Raw genomic sequence first — 21319 nt, forward strand, 5'->3', positions numbered from 1 at the left:
TAACCAAGCTCACAGCTACTGGAAATTTACACACGTATTAGGTGAAATGATTCCCCATGTGTCTGGCGCCGTAAATAAATAAGTAAATACATACCTTCTTACAGTCTCAAGGGTTGCGAGGTCATTTCCGCACCTCATGGGTTTTGGTGTTTGTTTGGTTGGTTGGTTTTTGTTTTAACTAATTTTCTAAGATTCAAACCAATCATTGCAAATTTATTTCCAAATATATATGAAACCTTGTATCAATTCCCGAGCTAAATTGGGTATATTCTGGTTGCACACTAGCAAAAACAGTGTTAGCCCTATACAACATATGAATATACATTTGCCCCACACAATTTCTCTCATGTAGGATAAAAGAAAGCTAACATACAAAATAAAAATCCCCAAACATACTAAAATAACAATATTACTAAAAGGCAACTTTTCTTCCACCCCCCTTTTTTTTTTCTTTTAAAAAATGAAGGGATGATCCACCGGGTGCTGATCTGGTGCTCTTTCCCATGGGTGTCAGTAGCTTTCCATGCATAAATGTTCATTGTTGTCTTTAAAATGAAGGGTACAGTGCCAGTGGTGGGTAGTTTCATGAGGACAGGTTGTCCGGTTTTGTGGAGCGGGGTTGCGGGGTCCTTGTTTTACTTTTTCCCTGGAAGAATAGAGGGGGCTTGGGGACAGAAAGCAGTAAGTGGGAGGCAACCCATTGAACTCATTTGTGGCCAAGTCTTGGTTCACCTCAGCAGTAAAGTGGTGGATTGATTTTAAAGGAGTCAAGGGGATTTGCTGATTGGCAAACCCCCTTAACAGTTTCTGTGAGCCTTTTTAAATGATCGCACTGGCCGCCCCTTGGCTTACTGACTGGGGGCGGCTGGTCTGTTATCCACCCTCAGGAGCAGTGGGTGTCTCAGGGAGAATTACTGTCCCGTGTCAGGGCTCTGCTTTCATGACCCCCCAAGCAGGCAGTTCATTTTTATGGAGTGTCTTCCATGCCCTGAGAAGCTTTTCCAGGGCCAGGGTAGACATTCCATCTATTAAATCTTGGAGAATTCCCCTCTCAGTTCTCTCAGCCCACAAAAGCTTTCTCTTTGTCTCCAAGACACCTAGGGGAGGAGTTCGATTTACCTGCTGTTCCACTCTTGGTACAGCAGTTTTCGTTTTTGTGACTCTCCTCATCAAATCCATGCTGCCATAATTAAACTCCTGAGCCACCTTCCCCCAAGCCACGGCTCGACCACCCCGGGGACCACGCCCCCCACTCCATGGAGACGGCACATCCCCCTAAAGGTCCTGCAGCCGTGCCGCATGCAGTTTCAGTGGTTCAGGAAGCCCCCGGGTCAGGGGAGTCATCCTGGCAGGATGTTTCTTGGGCTAAGTTGCTATATTTCTCCTGAATCTCCAATAAATTTGCCACAGAGAATGGTATTGTTTGGGTGGCAATTTGCAAACCCGCCCCTGCTTGGCTGTTGTCAGTAGATTCAGGTTTAATGAGGGGCCTCATTGTTGCTTCCTCGTTCTGGGGATAAGATACTTCCCAGATAATTTCCAATTCTTTAGGTGTGTGAAAAATGCAGTTGTGATTCGTGCTAAGATGTTTAATGTTTACAGATATAACCAAATGAGGCACAGGCTCTGAACTTGGAAAAAGGTGGTTAAGTTCTATGTAAAAAGTTATGAAACTTGCTTATGAAGTTATATTGACAGAGGGAACTAACATTTTAAGGGTTAACTAAACTTATAATGGGTGTCTACTAACAAGCTAACACTTTAAGGCTTAGTCACACAATAAATGCTTAGTTTAGAGCTTTATGTTAAGAAGAACAGAACCCCATCGAATGCCAAGATAAGAAGTTTTACTGCACCTAGCTGTAAACTTGAGGAGACAAGATAATGAAGATTTACAGCAAAAGGGGGCGCCAGTCTGGTTTCATTCAACTTGGCAGCTTGGGTCCCAGTCAATTCAACATAATGAGCCAAAGGTAAAAAGTTCACTGTGATGAAGCTGAAGGAGCCTTCATCCAAAGACCCCCAAAGACCCCTTCCTCAAATTCACCAAGTGGCACTGGGCAGGCGCAACAGGGGAGGGTCTATGGAAATGGTTATCTGAGACTCATTTTAATCAGAAGCGGGGAAAGGTTATGAATATGTATAGGTGTTCCTGGGGTCATTATGAATATGTAATACTTTACTGTATTTAAGCACACTTTTTATTGTTTAAAGGTGTGCGTGTTGGGCGGAGTGAATCCCCCGCGCACCCAGCGCTGTTTTGCTTATGCTCTAATGAACACGTGTTTAAGGAATACAAGGAATTGGATTAAATGTTTTTTATCCATAGAAAAAGCGTAAGTTATTTATTTCAGGTGGATACAGGAGTTTAAGACCCTGTTCCTCAGCTGCTTGTGCTGGGCTGGTAAAACTGGGCTCACTGTCTGGAACAGAATCAAGATTTGTCTGGTAATTTTTTGCCTGCTTATATTCTTCCTATTCAGACCGTAAGATTTTCTCCCGGTCTAAGGCATGTGATCTACAAGGAGACGCTGAGTGGTACTGAGTTCTGCAGCTAACTGGTCCTGTAGGACCTTTACTGTTTCTTGCTCGGTTTGTTTGTCCAGGTGCTTGGTGCTTTGATCTGCCACCAGGGCCACTCCTAGCACTGAGCACACTGTGGCTTTTCCCTTTCCCCGCCAAAGATTTTTGTCTTTAGCAAGTTTAGTAATTCTTTCTGCCACCGCTTTTGGATCATTTCAATTACTATACTGAATGTATCATCTCCTGTGGCTGGATGAACTGGTTTTGCCACAGTGTTTCAGCCATTATCCTTATCAGTATTTGACAAGCTGGCTCACCAAAAGGCTGGAGCACTGGGATCAGGACACCTGGTCTTCCTCTTCCCCTCCGAAGATGAGGGGAACAGCCCACGTCACAGTTATTAAGGAAGAACAAAAGGTCAGCTGGGTCCACACCAGTGGTTGAACAAGGCATGGAGCTGGGCAGGGCAGGACAAGGCAATCTGGCTCCTGCTGCAGAGCTCAGGCAGCCCCAGCAACACATCACCACTTATCCCTATACCCTGCCAGAATTAGGCAATCTGGGCAAGTGACTCATAGGGACATCAATGGGCCTTTGGCATTACTGCTGTAGAGAGAACTCTAAACTCTGTAAACTAACTAAATCGGAGGCGGTGGGCCTTTTACACATCCCCAAATAACACGTACCAATAGCAATGGAAGTTGTCAATTAAAACCAGCATCAAACTGATTGGGAGGTTTGAACTCCCGTTTGAACACTGAGAAAAGCAAGGTGTTGTAATGTCAACTCATTCCCTCTACATTAGACTGATATGGCCTGCAAAAAAAAAGCCAATGCAAAGTAAATGATAGATTATAAAGTCCTAAATTAAGTGACCCCAACTTTGGCTGCTGCTGTCCCGGACGTGTCCCAGCTGCAGATGGAACTGGAGACAAAACAAGCAAAATTATAAGCCGCCGTTGACATAGCCAATGTCTTTTATTCCCATAGTGGAAGAATGTAGATGTCGTGGTTGAGATGGACAAACAACATAGAGCAAGTTCTTCCAGGATGAAAGTAGTAGATGCCATTTATTGCCACAAGTGCATTTTTATACAGTTTCACCAATTCATGTGTCTCTTCACTATTGGTTACAAGTTACAGCAGTAACATCTCATTGACTATTTTTGCTATCATCAATGTTACTCTTTGACTCCCTTCTCTCTCACGGGTACATCCTTAACATCTCCGGATACTCCTTTACTCCCATCTTTCTCACGGGTAGGCCTTAAAATCTTAAAGGCTAATTTCTGTTCCCATGCCCTCCATCAGGGAATCCAAGGACCCACCGTAGTCCCACAGTTCCCCCTTTTTGTTTTTGTGCTAAAAAAATTGCCTTCATTGTCCACTGCAGGGCCCTTTGCAGCAGAGAAATCATGCATGGCAACATTAGTAACACAGCCACAACAATCATCAAGACAATCAGTGCCGTTTTCACTACTGATAACAACAACCCTGAAAGCTCCCAGCCACTAAACAATTTATTTAATGAATCCCATCAAAATCTTCAAACCCATGTCCTTGAGCTAATAACAAAAAGTCTGTTGAGGCTCTGTTCTGCAGTGTAGCATGTCTTACAGAATCTACATCTAACAAAAGTCCACTTAAAGCCTTAGAGTTCTGTTAGTTTGCTTAACTAGACAGCATCCTAGTTTTTCTAAAGTATTTAAAGCTTTAGCTGTGACAACATCAGATAAAAGAGATCCTAAAACTCTTAACCCTGATCCCCAAAAATCTACATTATCCTTACATTTTGATTCATATACATGCAAAAAGTGTTTTTCCCGTCTTGCTCTTCTGCGATCTCTTATCATAGATACATTGGGTGTTAAGAGAGTTAATTGTCCCAAAATACACGGTCCTCCAACAGCATTAGAAGGAATTCCTGGCCAGGCTCTATCTCCACAGATCAAGAATACACCATACAGGAGGTTTTGGGGTCGCTGTTCCCACATTATCAACCACACCCCTTGGATTCTTCTGCGAGGCATTACACCATCGAGTTTCATTTCTATAGTCACCAAGGGTAGCATTAACATTTTGCAGTTTTATCCATTCATGTTCTTGTATATTGTTCTGACACTGTTCACAAACCAGCTGGATACAAGCGTCCATGGGCATAGATACCAGCAATTCCAGTTCCTGTGGTTCAATACCTGCTTCGGGGAGGCAATTAATCCAAAGTGCCATGTTGGCATTATTACAGTTCGTTGCAATGCCTTTGCACCGACCACTATTTTGAAACAATTGTGTGATGCTGCAGTAGTCACCAAGGAGGATGCCAACAAAGCATGTGCAGAAGGGGTTTTCCGGAGATGCCATAGCTAGGCATATGGAGTCCTGGTCAGTCATGTTGGCTAAAGTAATCCACATGTTATTCTTCGTCTGTGCAGGCATCAAAAATGCAGAAGCTGAAGCAATCATTGTCAGGAAGATAACACAGGTTTCACATTTCGTGCCAGCAACCATTGAGGCCCTTGATCTGTGAAGACACAAGCATAGCCTCTCTCCCAGGTTTTCAATTGATGTGGCCTTGACCACTGACCATTAACTAGTGATCTGACCATAACTAATGTAGGTTCTTTCTGATTTAGCATGGTTTTGGGTCATACATGCGAAGTGTTTCAGGGCAAATTTGGGCTGCACCACTTAGATATAAGTGATTCATCACATACAATGCTTTTGACAATTGGTTTTGTGGTGTTTTCCCTACTTCTTCCCCCTCTTTGTTTAAAAAAACAAAAAAACAAAAAAACAAAAAAACAGTTCAGAGTCAGATACGTGAGTTGGACCTTGACTACGTACTCAGAATCACAAATCAAATTTAGAGGTTCCTCCTTAAAAAGCTCTAAGTAATGTAAAGCTGTTAATTGGGTTGAACCTTCAATAATTTTTACAGAATGATGCCAATTGTTATCTTCATGCCAAACCACTACAGCTTTATGAGACTTCCCAGAACCATCAACAAAAACTGTGCGAGTATGTAGGATCAGACCAGACACAAGTATGGTCTGTGACCTGATGTTAAAGACTTGCAGGTTCTGCAGCAATTTACATTTATGCATGCCAACAGCTGTGCTGTTAAGAAAATCAGCTAGTGCAATTTACAAGGACATAGATTATAAATAAAAAAAAAAAATCAAAATTAGATTTCGCAAATGGTACATATATGACAAAAGGATCATGGCCTATTAAGATTTAAATTCATTTCCTGCATTTCTTGATCAGAGTAACAGTCTTAGCATTCTCATCATACTGTCCCACAATGGCCACAGGTTGTTTCTATGTTGTAGCTATAAACAGACAAATTTGAAAGTCCAATCGAATGCAGTCAGCCTGTAAGGTTTTCATAAATTTATTCATCCAAGTTTCTAACTCCATTTTGGCTGTCATATTTATTGGATATTGTTTTCCCTTACCAGACTGAAGTCCTGTTTCAGTTCTATCAGTGTAGTGTTTGCTTTATCGAAACATTGGCTGTTAATACTAGTGGAAATACAGCATTCCAAATTTCCTTGGAGATTTCTCACTTGCAGCAAGCAGATCTGCACCATCCAAGCAGCTTCTTGTAGGACATGCAACTGAACAGAATAATCAGAAAATGTTGTTTGAGCTTACAATTTACTTAACAAATCTTGACCCAAGAGAGGTATAGGGCTTTCTGGCAAATACAAGAATTCATATGGTAAAACTGTGTTTCAAATTTGGCATTCCATTGGTCTCAAAAAATGGCCTTTCTTTCATTCTCTCCCATGACCTCAAAAACTAGCACGGTGAATTTACTAAGAAGTCTTTTACAACTAGTTACCACAGAATAAGCCTATTAAAAAATTTCCATGCACATGCATGACCCTGAAAGCATACTTAGAGTCCATATAGAAGTTCAGTTTTACCTTCAGGTAGTTCTGGAGCACAAGTAAGGGTGATTATTTCTGCCTTTTATGCTGAAGTACTTCTAGGCAGAGGTCCAGATTCTATTGTTCGCGTTCAAGACACATAACCACGGGCGTAGTTATATGCGGTGCTTTATTTCAGCACTGGGAAACCAGGGGTTCGCACCCAAAGCTGGTTCCAGCAACTGATTCAGACTACACTATATTTATACAATTTGGTCACATACATATTCATTACAATTCTTGACAACCATTAGCATATTCCACACCTGTTTTAACACAAGCTATCTGTTTAAGCGATGCTAAGTAACATTCGCATGTTTATTAGTTATTTCTCAGTTACCTGTTTTAAAAGAATATGTCATAAATCTATGTCAATTTTAAGAATAGGGTATGGTTATATAAAATCATGCTTGAATGCACATCCTGAACTTGGATACAGCATCTTGGATACAGTTCACAAAACCAAGAATCTTGGATATGGTCCACAGAATCAAAACACAGCCCACAAAATTCAATTCAACTATAACATTTCCCCCCTTTGAAAATGCTTTTCTATTCCTAGACAATGCATTTTCACTACATTATGTTTTCCTTATAAGCTGGAGGGTTGTCAAAAGTGGGTCTGCTAAGAACAGTAATGTCGTTCCTGGCGTTTGATTGACTTATTTGATGCTTAATACAAGCATAAAGCAAAAAGAAAAGAGCAACTATAATGGCAAGCAAAAATAAACTCTCTAATAATGAATGTACCCATCCTCCCAGGTTCAGGTTCAATTTGCCTAGCAAGGCCCCAATCCAGCTATTTGTGGCATTTGAGTATCGTCACTATCTCCTATAGCCCTTTGTGTTTTACATAATTGTTCTCCAGTGACTTTGCAAATCAGTGTGGCATACAGTCCGGGTACATAAACTACTATAAAAACAAAATGGTAACAAAAGTTAGACATCCTGCGTTGTGATTTTAAGTGTTGTTGGACCCACTAATTGTGATTGCCACTGTTTTGGGACTTTCTTCACTCGGGTGTAATGTATCCAGGAGTCTATTTCAGCAACCTTGATTGCGGTAAATGTAGTTAAAAGTACTTGATAAGGTCTGTCCCAACGTTCTTTTAAAGGATCTTCTCTCCAAGTCTTTATATACACCGTGTCTCCAGGCTCTATATCATGTACCGGATTCTCAAGTGCTAGTGGGCGATTCCACACTAATATGGATCTGAGTCGATTCAATGTCCTGCCGAGAGACAACACATAATTGTACACATCCTGATTACCTTTTACATGTACACTTGGATTCGGATCAGGTGCTTCATATGGTTTGCCATACAGAATTTCGTATGGACTTACCGACATTCCACTCCTAGGTTTAATCCTAATTCGCAATAACGCTATTGGTAAGGCCTGGGGCCATTGAATTTTTGCTTCCTGGCAAATTTTGCTAAGTTGTCGTTTTAACGTCTGATTAATTTTCTCCACCTGGCCACTAGACTGTGGTCTCCACGGGGTATGTAATTCCCATTTAATTCCCAAACATCTACTGACTTCTTTTACCACTTGAGCAACAAAATGCGGTCCCCTATCAGATGATATTCCCAATGGTACTCCAAATCTAGGAATTATTTCCTTCAGTAACCATTTTACAGTTTCTTGTCCCTGGTTGGTGCGACAAAGGAAGGCTTCTGGCCATCCTGAAAAGGTGCATACCCCAACTAACAGATATCTGAATCCTCGAGTTTTGGGGAGTTCCACATAATCTATTTGCCAACAATCCCCTGGTTGTACACCTGTCCTAATTTTTCCCATATCTACTTTTCTTTTAACTAAAGGATTATTTCTCAAGCAAATTTCACACTTAGCTGTGATAGATTTTGCCATTGTTAACATCTGGACCGAGATAATTTGTTTTCTTAGATAAGTTACCAATGCTTCTGCACCCCAATGACACTTCTGGTGCTCCGCCTGAAGTATCCCTCTCATAATTGTGATTGGCACCACAATTTGTCCGTTGGTGGATACATACCATCCAGAATTATCCTTGACGGCTTTTACTAGTCTTGCCAATTTCTCATTGTCGAGGGTTAAGATTGCGGGGTGACAATAAAACCCTGGCAGATGTATTGTTAACCCCCTCTCCCTCCCACTTCCCCCTTTTTGCCCCTCCCTCTCCCCCCTTTACACTAAGGAGAGGCGATTGGGAGGAAAGAAGGACAGAGAGAAAAGAGTTGGAAAAAATTAACAATGTTTTACTAATGCTACTAATAAGAATAGAGAAAATAATACAAAATATACAAAACCAATCTTGAAAGTCTCAGCAACTGCAGAGCCGGCAACCAAAGTCCTGGATTAGACTCTGCAGCCAACCGGAGCTGGATTCAGTCTCTCACTAGGCCTCAGTTTGCAGGGACAACTAGCAAGGTCCTCTCCTAATGTCGGCCATAAGCAGAAGGGGAAAAAAAAGGGAAAAAAGAGCCGAGATCCTCGTGATCTCCCACTTTAATATGAAGTATTCACGTGAATGGAATGTTATACACAGTTGGTCAGTTTCTCGGTCACTTGTTTCTCTTCGTCCCTCTCGCGAGATGTCCATCCGTGCTTATCAATAAGTTTGCATTCCATTGCTAGGTTTACCAAAACATGTGTCTGGTTCTCCAGGAAAATGCAGTTAATATGAAGGCTTTAGCTGACAGGCAAATTCACTAAAAGAGAAACTTGTTTTTAGCAAAACCAGGACACTCATCTTCTGTAGAATATTCAGGTGCCTCTGAAGGTGTAGGTAATAAATCAATTACTCTTACCTTTTGGGAGACAAGACCCGCCATCATCCAGACTCGTCGTGCCACTGATCGGGCTGTCTGATCAGCAAGTCGGTTTCCTTCAATAATTTTTGATGTCCCACTCTGATGAGCTTTACAGTGCATGATGGCAACTAGTGATGGCTTTTGAACGGCATTAATCAAGTTCAATATTTCTTTTTGGTACTTGATGCTTGTTCCTTGGGAGGAGAGTAGTCCACGCTCTTTCCAAAGAGCTCCATGTACATGAACAACCCCGAACGCATATTTTGAGTCAGTCCAAATATTGACCCTTTTTTCCTCACTGAGCTCTAATGCCCTAGTTAGGGCTATCAACTCAGCTTTCTGTGCTGATGTGTTTGGTGGTAGGGATTTAGCTTCAATTACTGTTTTGGCAGTAGTAATCGCGCATCCTGCATACCGCACTCCGCTTTCCACAAAACTACTGCCGTCAGTAAAAAGCTCCCAATCCGTCTTCTCCAATGGGGTATCTTTCAGGTCAGGTCGACTTGCGTGGGTATATTCAATGACCTCCACACAATCATGTTCCAGATTTTCTTTTTCAGTCTCTGCGCTTAAAAACACAGCTGGATTCATTAGGTTAGTTGTTTTTAGGGTAACATCATCCTGCTCTGTCAAAATTGCCTGATATTTCATCATTCTACTTGGGGAAAGCCAATGGCCCCCCTTTTGTTCCAATACAGTAGTCACCATATGGGATACAAACACTTCGATCTTTTTCCCCATAGTCAGTTTCCGGACTTCCTGAATTAATATCACGGTAGCAGCCACCGCCCGCAAGCACGCCGACCATCCAGCACTTACCGGGTCAAGTTGTTTAGAGAAATAACTGACGGGCCTTTTCCAAGATCCCAACCGTTGGGTTAATACCCCTAGAGCAAGTCTCTGTCGTTCATGTACAAATAACTGGAAGTCTTTACTCAGATCAGGTAGGCCCAAAGCAGGCGCTTGCATTAAAGCCTGTTTCAATTTTTGAAAAGCTTCTTATTGTGGTCTTTCCCACACCAAGGTCTTATTCTTCTGTGCCTCGTATAAAGGTTTGGCAATAAGTCCATAGTCCATGATCCAGAGCCTGCACCATCCTGCCATTCCTAGAAAAGATCTTAATTCATGTAAGTTACGCGGTTCTGAGATCGCACAGATAGCATGTACACGGTTTATACTCAGTCTTCGCTGTCCTTGAGAAAGCTCGCATCCTAGATAGATCACAGTTGTGGATGCAATCTGAGCTTTATTTTTTGACACTTTATATCCATTCATTCCTAATTGATTCAATATTTCAATTGTTACCTGAATGCAAAGTTCTTGGGTCTCAGCAGCAATCAGAATATCATCCACATATTGCAGCATCAAATAACATTGTCGAGGAATTCCGATATAGCCTCTCGTAGTCCACTCCTCAAGTTCTTTGGCAAGTTGATTTCCGAAGATAGTTGGACTATTCTTAAATCCTTGTGGAAGGCGTGTCCAGGTTAATTGGGCCTTTCTCCCGTTGTGTGGATTCTCCCATTCGAAAGCGAATAGCTTTTTGCTTTCCTGGTCAAGGGGTATGCAGAAGAAGGCATCTTTTAAATCAAGTACTGTAAACCATTTATATTTCTCTTTCACAGATGTTAACAAGGTATACGGATTTGCAACTACTGGATGTATGTCCTTAGTGATCTGGTTTATTGCTCGTAAGTCTTGGACTAGTCGATAGCTACCATCAGGTTTCTTTACTGGAAAGATTGGAGTATTGTATTCTGATTCACATTCTTCTAGAATTCCATATTTCAAAACTTTCTCAATTAAAGATACTATTCCTAATATGGCTTCCAATTTCAATGGGTACTGTCTTAATTGTACCGGTTCAGCACCTTCCTTCAGTGCTACTTTCACAGGTTTAGCTGCCTTTGACTTCCCAGGTATGTCAGTTTCCCATACCGTGGGAATCACTGCATCTTCTATTGCCTGTGGTATTTTTACAATTGGATTTTCCTTTAGTAATAAAATTTGTCCTACCTTTGACTCCGGAACTTTCATTACCAAATTTCCATCCTCAAATGTTATTGTGGCATCTAATTTAGTCATCAAATCTCGTCCTAAAAGAGAAACTGGACAATCTGGAACATATAAGAACTTGTGGGTTAGCTCCTTTTCTCCAAAACACAAATCCAAAGGTTGCAGGAATGGCCGTACTTCCTCCTTCCCTGTGACACCAACAATTGTTGTAGCTCTGTGACCCACCGCCCCCTGTAAGGAATTTAATACAGAGTAAGTAGCTCCCGTGTCTACTAAAAATCTTACGTCCCGGTCTCCCACTTGTATTGTCACTAAGGGCTCCTTATTCCGGGTTTTCACTTCCGTGCCTTCATATAGTCAGCTGTTATTACTGTATTCCCCTAACACCATAGTCTGTACCGCATTTCCCGTCGCATTGGACATCTGACCCACGGGGCTCCTAGCCGGGCATTCATTTTTCCAGTGTCCTTCTTGCCTACAATAAGCACATTGATTTATGCCCAGCCTCATGAGGGGTCTCAGGGGAGTTCCTTGGGCACTCCACGAACCACGTCCCCGACCTCCTCCTCGACTATTTCCAGCTCCCCTACCCCGGACCCCTACTCCCCTGCCTTGTCCCTGGATCAAAGCCAACAAATTTTGCTGGTGGCGTCTCAATTGTTCTTTTTCTCTATTATTATAAACTTTCCAAGCTGTTTCTAACATTACGTCCAGATCCCTTAATTGTGCACCCTCTAATTTCTGCAGCTTCTTTCGAATGTCATCTTGAGATTGCCCTAAGAAAATTAGAGCCAACTGAGTTTTCGCTTGTTCCGTTTCTATGTCTAAATCCGTATATCTTTTGGCAGCTTCTTTCAATCTTACTAAAAAGGCTGAGGGAGACTCATTCTTTTCCTGCCTTACATTATACAATTTTGACCAATTCATTTGCTTCGGCATAGCAGTTTGAACGCCAATCAGTAACCAATCCTGATACCTCCGGAGGCGGCATAACCCGCCTCCTGTATTATAATTCCATCGGGGATCTTCCTTTGGAAAATTCTCATCAACATTGCCCTCTACTCTCCCATTCCGGATATCTTCTCTCACCTTATCCCTTGCAGCCCGTATAACCATATCCTTTTCTGTAGAATCCATTAATGTATCTAAAATTACTTGTAAATCATCCCAATCAGGATTCTGCGTCTTAATTATCATCTTAATCACTTTTGCGACCTTATCTGGGTTTTCCCAATAAAGACCAACCGACTGCTTCCAGATCACTAAATCCCCCGGCGAAAAAGGGACTTTTACATAGACTGGTTCCCCCCCAACACCTACCGCCTGCCGCAGGGGTGCTATCACATTTGATAATCCTCCCCCCTTTTGCGCTTCCTTTTCTTTTTCTCTGTTTCTAGTTTGATGAGATATTGGGGTTACGGTTATTCCTTTTACACCGGCTATTGTCTCCTTTTCATCACTTGATTCGTCATCACTATCAACGGGAAGGACAGGCGCGGAGGGTCTAATTGGTACCCCTTCCTCAGAAGGCGCAACATCAAGACACAGTAAATCCGTCTTTGAATCATTACCACTGCTATTTTCTACAGCCAAACACGTCATGCATTTCTTTTCCGTTGTGCATCCCGTACACTTATTATTGCTGTTACCTTGCACTAACATTAACCCACAGCCCTCTCTCCAATCATGCTTTCACTCGAGACAGAAGAAGAGATCGATGTATGGAACTTCATCCCATTTGCCCTCTCTCTGACAAAACCTCATCAATTCAGCAATAATTTCATGGTTCAAAGTGCCCTCTGGCGGCCACTGTACTTCATTTGGTAATTTATACTCAGGCCACCAATGAGTGCAATACTCAATCAACTTCTTTTTATGCATAGACTGTCCAAACCCAGCCTCTTTCCAATGTTTCAATAAACAATTCAACGGCGATACCTTTGAATCAGACATATCAACACAGAAAGATAACACAAGTAACTTTACCAGAACAACAGTAAACACAGATCAGATCACCGATTTCAACAGTGAATACAGACTAAATCACCAGAACTACAGACCAGGTGCTGAGCAGCACAAATAACCAGACCAGGTGCGCACAAATAACCAGACCAGATGCCGAACCTGCAGAGGTTTCCCTCTGTCTAACGGACGGCTGCCTAGGCGATACCCCGGGAGCTCCCTGCCCAACCGAGCATGGCTTTCGCCGCATCTGACCGGCAGGCTACCAGATGCCTGACCAGCAGGCTACCAGACCAGAACCAGACCAAGTGGGTACCCAACAATCCAGATAAAGCACCTTCTTACCAGTCAGAGGTCCGTCGTGAGCAGCAGAGGGTCGGTCGCGTCCGATGTGCTCCCCAAGAATACCTCGGTGCTAGCTGGAGCAGGATCAAGATGCGATCCGCCTCAGCAATGCTCGCGAGGTCCCATCTGGGTCGCCAAAAATGTTAGCATTCAAGACACATAACCACGGGCATAGTTATATGCGGTGCTTTATTTCAGCACTGGGAAACCAGGGGTTCGCACCCAAAGCTGGTTCCAGCAACTGATTCAGACTACACTATATTTATACAATTTGGTCACATACATATTCATTACAATTCTTGACAACCATTAGCATATTCCACACCTGTTTTAACACAAGCTATCTGTTTAAGCGATGCTAAGTAACATTCGCATGTTTATTAGTTATTTCTCAGTTACCTGTTTTAAAAGAATATGTCATAAATCTATGTCAATTTTAAGAATAGGGTATGGTTATATAAAATCATGCTTGAATGCACATCCTGAACTTGGATACAGCATCTTGGATACAGTTCACAAAACCAAGAATCTTGGATATGGTCCACAGAATCAAAACACAGCCCACAAAATTCAATTCAACTATAACACTATCACTTCATGGCTAGTAGTTATAGCATAACCAGCATGCCTTTCACCATTCAGGATACTGCTGCTTATGTCCGTAAAACAGTTCTCCATGTTCTCCATAGGATTGTCCTTTAGATACGGTCAGCTGGAGTATGTTGCTTCGATGGTTTCTGGGTGATTATCATGAACTGGTTTTCCAATGTGACCACCGAGGATAGAAGCTGGATTGACAATGTTAGTGACGATGATTTAGCCTGATATTTGAGAAATCTTTGTGGGAATGCCAATGTCCCCTTTTCTTTTAGAACTGTAGACACCGTGTGGGATACTAGCAGAGTCATTTTCTGACCCACAGTAAATTTCCGGGCCTCCTATCTGTTCAGTACCACTGTTGCAACTGCCCGCAGGCATCCAGGCCACTCCTTTGCAGTTGCATCTAATTGGTTGGAGAAATAGGCCGCTGCTCGTCAGTACGGGCCAATATCCTGTGCCAGTATACCCAAGAATATTCCCTGCTTCTCGTGAGAGAATAGAAAAATGGTTTACTCACATCTGGGAGTCCTAAAGCAGGCGCAGTCATCAATGCCTTACCAAGTTCTTCAAAGGCTCGTGTAGCTCCTTTATTCCATTGCAGGTGTTCCTGATCTGTGGCTGCTAGTACACACAATGACTTGACAAACAATCCATAATTATAAATCCACAACCGGCACCACCTTGTCATGCCCAAAAAGGGTCCGTAATTCTTGTACAGTTTGAGGCTTTGGAGTTTGGCACACAGCCTACTTTTGAGCCTGTCCCAGGGTCCTCTGCCCTGCACTAATTTCATAGCCCAAATAAGTTACTTGTTGCTGTATCATCTGGACTTTCTTCTGTGATACCCCATATCCTTGGAGCCCTAAAAAGTTCAATAAACTTACAGTTCAGGTTATGCACGTCTTCTGTGTCCTGGTAGCGAACATCCACATATTGTTGCATCTGTCCTTCATCAGATGGGGCTTCCCAAGATTCAAGATCTTTAGCGAGCTGATTTCCAAATATTGTTGGGCTGTTTTTAAATCCTTGTGGCAACACCGTCCATGTGAGCTGTGTTTTACGTAAATATTGTCTGGCTGGCTTCACGAAGAGAGAGGCAAAACAGCATCTTTTAAATCTAAAACAGTAAACCAAATCAAATTAGAGTTAATACAGTCAGAAAAGTGTTTGCTACCACTGGTAGAGGTCCTTTGTTATTCTGTTTATAACCCAATTTGTATGAATTTCTCTATTACTGGCCGAATTCCTTCCCTGTCCTCCCTTTTCTAAGGGTATTGTTTTATCCTTACCGGCTTTTCTCCTTCTTTGATTTTTACCTCGACGGGTAGAGCATTTTTGCCCTTCCAGGTACATCAGTAGTTTATATTCCGGGATACACTTGGTTCACAACTTCTTCATTAATCTTGCCTTCTGTGGGAACAGTTGCTGAAAGCAAGCCCATTATTTTTGTATATTGCTGATCATTTACCTCCAGAGTAATTTCTCCTTTTTTTGAATCTGATTAGTGCATCCATTTGTTCCAACAAATTTCTCCCAACAAGGTTTCAAGGAATTGGACATATATGGAAATTTATCAATACCTACTTGTTTACCCAATTTATTGTTTCAAAGCTTCACAAAAATACGCCCTTTCACTTTGGCCAGTGACTCCCTTTACCTACTATGTAATTGTTACTTATTGTCCATCCATCAAAAATTCCACTTGTTTCTGTTCTTCCAGGTTCCCAGCAGTCTTTTTCAAAACTTGCTACTGTCCGTTTGTCTCTCTGCCTACTTCCTCTGTACCTTCCCCAACATTCGTTTTCCTGATATACACTGATCTCTCTCTAAAGGCTTTCAAAGCCTTCCAACCTCTTCATACTTTCTGATCCTTTCAACAATCTTCCTTTTCCCTGTTCCTGAATACTCTCCAAGCTTCATCAAACAACATTTCCAAATTTCTACTTTCTGTTGCCCTCAGTTTCTATAATTTCTCTAGGGGAGCTTGTACCGTTTCAGGTGTCAGGCTACCCTGAGAGGCATACAGCTTGTCCTCCCCTCCCTCCTTCCCCCTCTGCCACTTCTAGCAGTGTTTGTTTTTTTTTTTCTATTTTTTTTTCTCTTTCTCTCCTTGCTGCAGTTTAGACACAGGCAAGGTCACACAGATGGGGGAGGTTGAGTTTATCTTACAGTTTGGCACAGGCTTGTAATTTATGTGACAACACAGGCCTGGGATATTTCGCTTTCTTGTTTTTCCATTTAATTCCAGTCATAATACACTTCATATGCAATTCCAATTAGCTCAGCAATAGTTATGTTCCTCAGTCCCATTTACCTTTTGCAGATGTCAGAAAAACAACATATTAAACATAAGTCCATTATTTCTATTTTCCTAGATCCGATCCAGTTCATATTCTAGCCACTTTCAAACCACTCTTAAATACAATGACATAACATTTAGTTTGTTCTTTTTCCATATCTCCGACTAGCACATAAATTCAATACGGATCAGAGTTCAACAACTTAAATCCTTTTGTGTTCTCAAAATTATTACATAACAATAAAAGCAAATTATGTTAAAGTACTGTATCTCATCCTATTTTCCAAGTTCTGCAGAAAAACATTCAATTGCCACTAATTGATATAACCCCACATTCAAACCACAAGTGAATACAATATTGTTTCAAACTTCCTTTTATCAGGTTTCCCCACTAAGTTACTCTGATGTGTAAGGATGCATCCTAAGAAGAGCAAGATGGTATTCTAGTATTTTAACGGAACCAGTTCCTATTTTGTTATTATGTCCCTGATTTTGGAGGGTGAAAAACATATCTGCATATACTTTCTTACATCGTGCGCACTGTAATTTTAACTCATATGTCACGTGACTTAAATCGAGGTGTTTTAAGCTCATCTTCTGCTTTATACAGATCACAGGCTAAAGCATACCACCATAAACAGTAATTACTGTAATTAGCACACACTCACACAGCTCACACAGACACTGGTTGGTCTTAGGATTTAGGAGTTACTTTACGATTTAGAATGGAATGCATGGAATGCCCGGGCACTTACAAAAGATAACACGCAGTTATAGACCAATTATTCCTTTTTCACTATTACCTTTTTCAGCAGCTGAAAAAAAAGATTTCTGCTTTACCCTTCACTCTTGCTAAATTAGTCATTAGCAAAAGTCCATCCTGGATCTCAGAATCAAGACGCAGAAATCTCGGAGTTGCTCGATCTACCCCCAAGATCGCTAGCAGCTGTACCCACAAACAGACAGCAACCTCCCCATTTCCCAGGTACCTTTTCCCACTGCGGAACTGTGGCAACGCGTGAGACGTCTCTCCATGCCTCACTGGCTTGCCGCCAAATGCGATTAAATGCAATTTTATTACAACATACCTTATCCGCTATCGTGGCCTGAGGTCTTTTGTCTGCTCCTGCAATGAACAACGGAGATGGAGATCTTTCCAAAAAGAAAACTTCAGGGTGCACCTAAGATCTTCTCAGCTGTTCAAGCAGGAAACAGAATGCCCTCCTGGCTGGCTCGCCAAAATGAGGCCCGGAATGACCTTGCAACCCTTGAGGTTATAAGGAAGGTATGTATTTATTTACGACGCCGAACACACGGGGAATCATTTCACCTAATACGTGTGTAAAATTACAGTAGCTATGAGCTTGGTTAAATGCAGTAAAGTGTTACATATTCATGAAAGTTTTAGGAACGCCTATACATATTCATAACCTGTCCCCGAGAAGGCAGTTTTTATTACAATGAGTTCCGGGAGACCATTTCCATAGTCTCCACCTCCAGCTCCTCCTGGTTGCAGCTGCACAGTGATCATGAACCCAGGTCCTCTTCTCTGTACACGCTCACTTTTGGTCTAGTGTGATGAGCTGGTTAGGTCTCAGACTGCTGAGTTGGTTATAACTGGCATATCTCCTGTCCTGTGCCCAAGTTTCTGTTATCTAGTTCACCCAAGGATGCACCAAGGATGCACCCAAGGATTATTATCTTTGCAAGGCGTCAGTGAAGTCCTGTTTTTCATACAATAAGTTACACAGAGTTAAGCAAGGCTAGGCAATAGTGATGTGGGTTAAAGGATTAGCTCTCTAAGTGTCTTTAGTGATGTGGGGTAGGGTTAGTTCTTTAAGTGTTAATTAGTTAATTGTCAGTTCCCTGTATCAGTACATCAGTGACATCATTCTCTGGGGACAAAGGAAGAAGCAGTTGAAAAAGGTTAAGCTGTTATTGAAATCCTGCTGGAAGCAGGGTGTACAATTGTGGTGAGTTGAACTTGGCCAGCTGCTAGGCACACATCCAGCTGCTTTCTCACTCCCCTTCCTCAAAAGGACAGTGGGATAAAATGGAATTAAAAGGCTCATGGCTCAAGATAAAGACAGGGCTGTCGGGGATTGGCTCAAGGAGCACAGACATGAGTCCACCAAGCAACTGTACGAGCAGAGCCCATTTTAGTTGACATAAGTAGGCCTTAGTTAGCTTGTCTATTAGGCCGTGGGAAAGGGGGGAACGGAAAAGTACTAACTAAGGCAGGGTCAGGATATTTTTGAAGAGATAAGAGTCAGAAGAATGTGGGATGCGCATAGCTAGCTAAACCCAAGTAGGTGGAGTAAGTAAATGTGCTTAGCCTATTGGATAGAGACAAGTATGCATAATTATGGTATTTGGTATAAATGCACGCTATCTCGGGCAATAAAGTTGAAGTATGCTTTATCACTCATATTGAGTCGGCTGCATTTCTTCCTCCGTCCGCTCGGGTCTGGAACTCTGATGGGACTTTTCTCTGCACAGGGCAGTCATGTGTCAATTACCATCATGGGCAAAACAGACTAGACTTGAGGAAAATTAATTTAATTTATTGCCAATTAAAATAGATTTACATAGTGATAAAGATTAAAAACCCCCACCTTCCCCCCACCTTCCTTTTTTCTCAGGCTCAACTTCACTCCTTTATTTTCAACTATTCCATCCCCCCCCCCCCCTGCACTTGAGGGGTGGTAACGGTCAGTACATAACAGTTCCTCTCTGCTGCTCCTTCCTCATACTTTTCCCCTGTTCCAGCATAGGTCCTCTTTGCAGGCTGCAATCCTTCAGGAAAATCTGCTCCAGTATGGTTTCTCCATGGTTTGCAATGCCTTCAGGACATATCCAACTGCTCTGGCATGGGGTCCTTCATGAGCTGCAGTGTGAATATCTATCTCAGCATGGTCTCTTCTACAGGCCGGAGGGAAATACATGCTCTGGCACCTGAAACATCTCCTCCTCCTTTTTTTCTGACCTTGGTGTTTGTACTACTCCTCACTTTTTTTTCTTCACTCCTCCGCCTGTCTGGCTTTTTTCCTTTTCTTAAATATGTTTTCACAAAGGTATGACCAGCTTTGCTGATCAGCTCACCTTTGGACTGTGGTGGGTTTGTTACAGAGTTGGCCGGAACCAGTTGTGTCCAGCACAGGGCAGGCCCTTACCTCTTCTCACAGAGGCTGCCCCTGCAGCCTCTGCTCCCCAACCTTTCCGTGTACAACCAATACAACCATCAAGAAGTCTAAAGTCACAGAAACATGATTCCTAGGCACAAAATGGGTGGATGGAAGACCGCAAATGCCTAGGGAAGCAGTAGAAAAAATGAGTATGTTTGCTGAACTCACCAACTAGAAGATAACTCAAACTTTCCTTGGAATGGTCAGATTCTGTTTGATGCACATTCCTGGATACAGTCAGCTTGTGAAACCACTGTATGTCATGACCCAGTGAAATCAGTTTGAGTGGGGACCTAAGCAACAGCAAGCATTCCGACAAGTGAAGCAAGAAGTACCATGGGCAGTAGCCCTGGGCCCTATCTAAACTGACAACTGTCACGGTCCATTCGGTGATGGACTCATGATGGTTCTTTTACCTTGATCTCGAAGCGCAAAATTAAGGCGACTAAAATACCAAGGGGTTATAATTCAATCAAGCAGTGTTACTTTATTAATTTGCCCGCAAAGCGGCACGTGATAGAGAGAGAAAGTAAAAAAAAGAAAAGGGAAAAGAAATGGGGAAAAGTAAAAGTAAAGATGAGAAATGAGGTTGCGTTTATCACTAGTCCCGTTCCAGAAGCGTCCCTCTGGTCTCCGGATCCCGTGGAGTTCTGCCAGTCCTCCATCGTGGTTCGGGATCCTCTGGTGGGAAGATCTTCAACGGTGTTCATTCTGGAGTCATCTTTTATGCTTCTTCACCCCTCCTTGCTCCCATTGTTTTAGGCCAGTCTCCGCCTTGATTTCACAGTCCAGGCTCGTACTGCGCAGGCTCGAAAGATTCACGCTTTCTTTTGCCAATGCTTACATGTCCAGCATTCAGGGGTCTTTGGTCCATTGGGTGACCTCAGGACCCTTGGCGAGCTTCTGGGCATGCTCCTTTTTGTTGGCCATTGTTTGGGGGAGCAGGTGAGGGACACGTGTAACTGAGGCTGCAGGTGAGAACACATTCTTCTGGATGGCAGCTATTGTCCCTGGGTCGAAGAGACCCTCATAACAATAGCTTTCAGGAGGCTGGGGCTCGTTTGGCTGAAGCAGCAGGCAAAGTCCACACAGCAGCCATTGTTAGTAGCAGACCCCCCAAATCAGAGAAACAGTGCAACACAATGCTTCTCCTCAGACTTCTCTCCAAGTCGTTGTCCATGCGTTCTTTCTGTCAGGGCTTCAGTTCTCTAAGTTCTTGATGGCAATGTTCAGGCAAATACTGCTCCATTTTTGGACCGACTCTCACAGTGGCAGAGTACAAAATATCCTATATACTACCTCAGGAGATGTGGAAATCTCCTGGAGTATGTGGCAAAGGAGCCCTGATAAAATTCAGGACTGACCACTGGGATTTTGGATCCTCAGTTACCCTATTTTCCCAAAAATAAGACAGGGTCTTATATTAATTTTTGCTCCAAAATGTATTACTTTTTTACATGTATAACTGCCTGGACACTATTTAAATTGACTTTTTAAATGAACTGTAACAAGGGCTTATTTTTGGAGTAGGGCTTAATTTTCGAGCATCCTCAAAAATCCTGAAAAATCATGCTAGGGCTTATTTTCGGGGTAGGTCTTACATTAATTTTTTCTCCAAAAGATGCGTTAGGACTTATTTTCAGGAGATGTCTTATTTTT

General features: G+C 42.4%; 1 protein-coding gene across 1 annotated transcript; it reads right to left on the reverse strand.

Moving 5' to 3' along the window:
* Nucleotides 1-3574: 3574 nt before the first annotated feature.
* Nucleotides 3575-12321, reverse strand: LOC135577212 (uncharacterized). The gene is made up of 3 exons (XM_065045108.1): nt 12246-12321; nt 6456-10251; nt 3575-6143 (listed from the first exon to the last, which is right to left on the reverse strand). The coding sequence occupies exons 1-2, from the start codon at nt 12319-12321 to the stop codon at nt 9152-9154; spliced, it is 1176 nt and encodes a 391-aa protein (XP_064901180.1). The 3' UTR covers nt 3575-6143; nt 6456-9151.
* Nucleotides 12322-21319: the final 8998 nt, after the last annotated feature.

Source organism: Columba livia, chromosome W, assembly GCF_036013475.1.
Source record: "Columba livia isolate bColLiv1 breed racing homer chromosome W, bColLiv1.pat.W.v2, whole genome shotgun sequence".
Lineage (NCBI taxonomy): Eukaryota > Metazoa > Chordata > Aves > Columbiformes > Columbidae > Columba > Columba livia.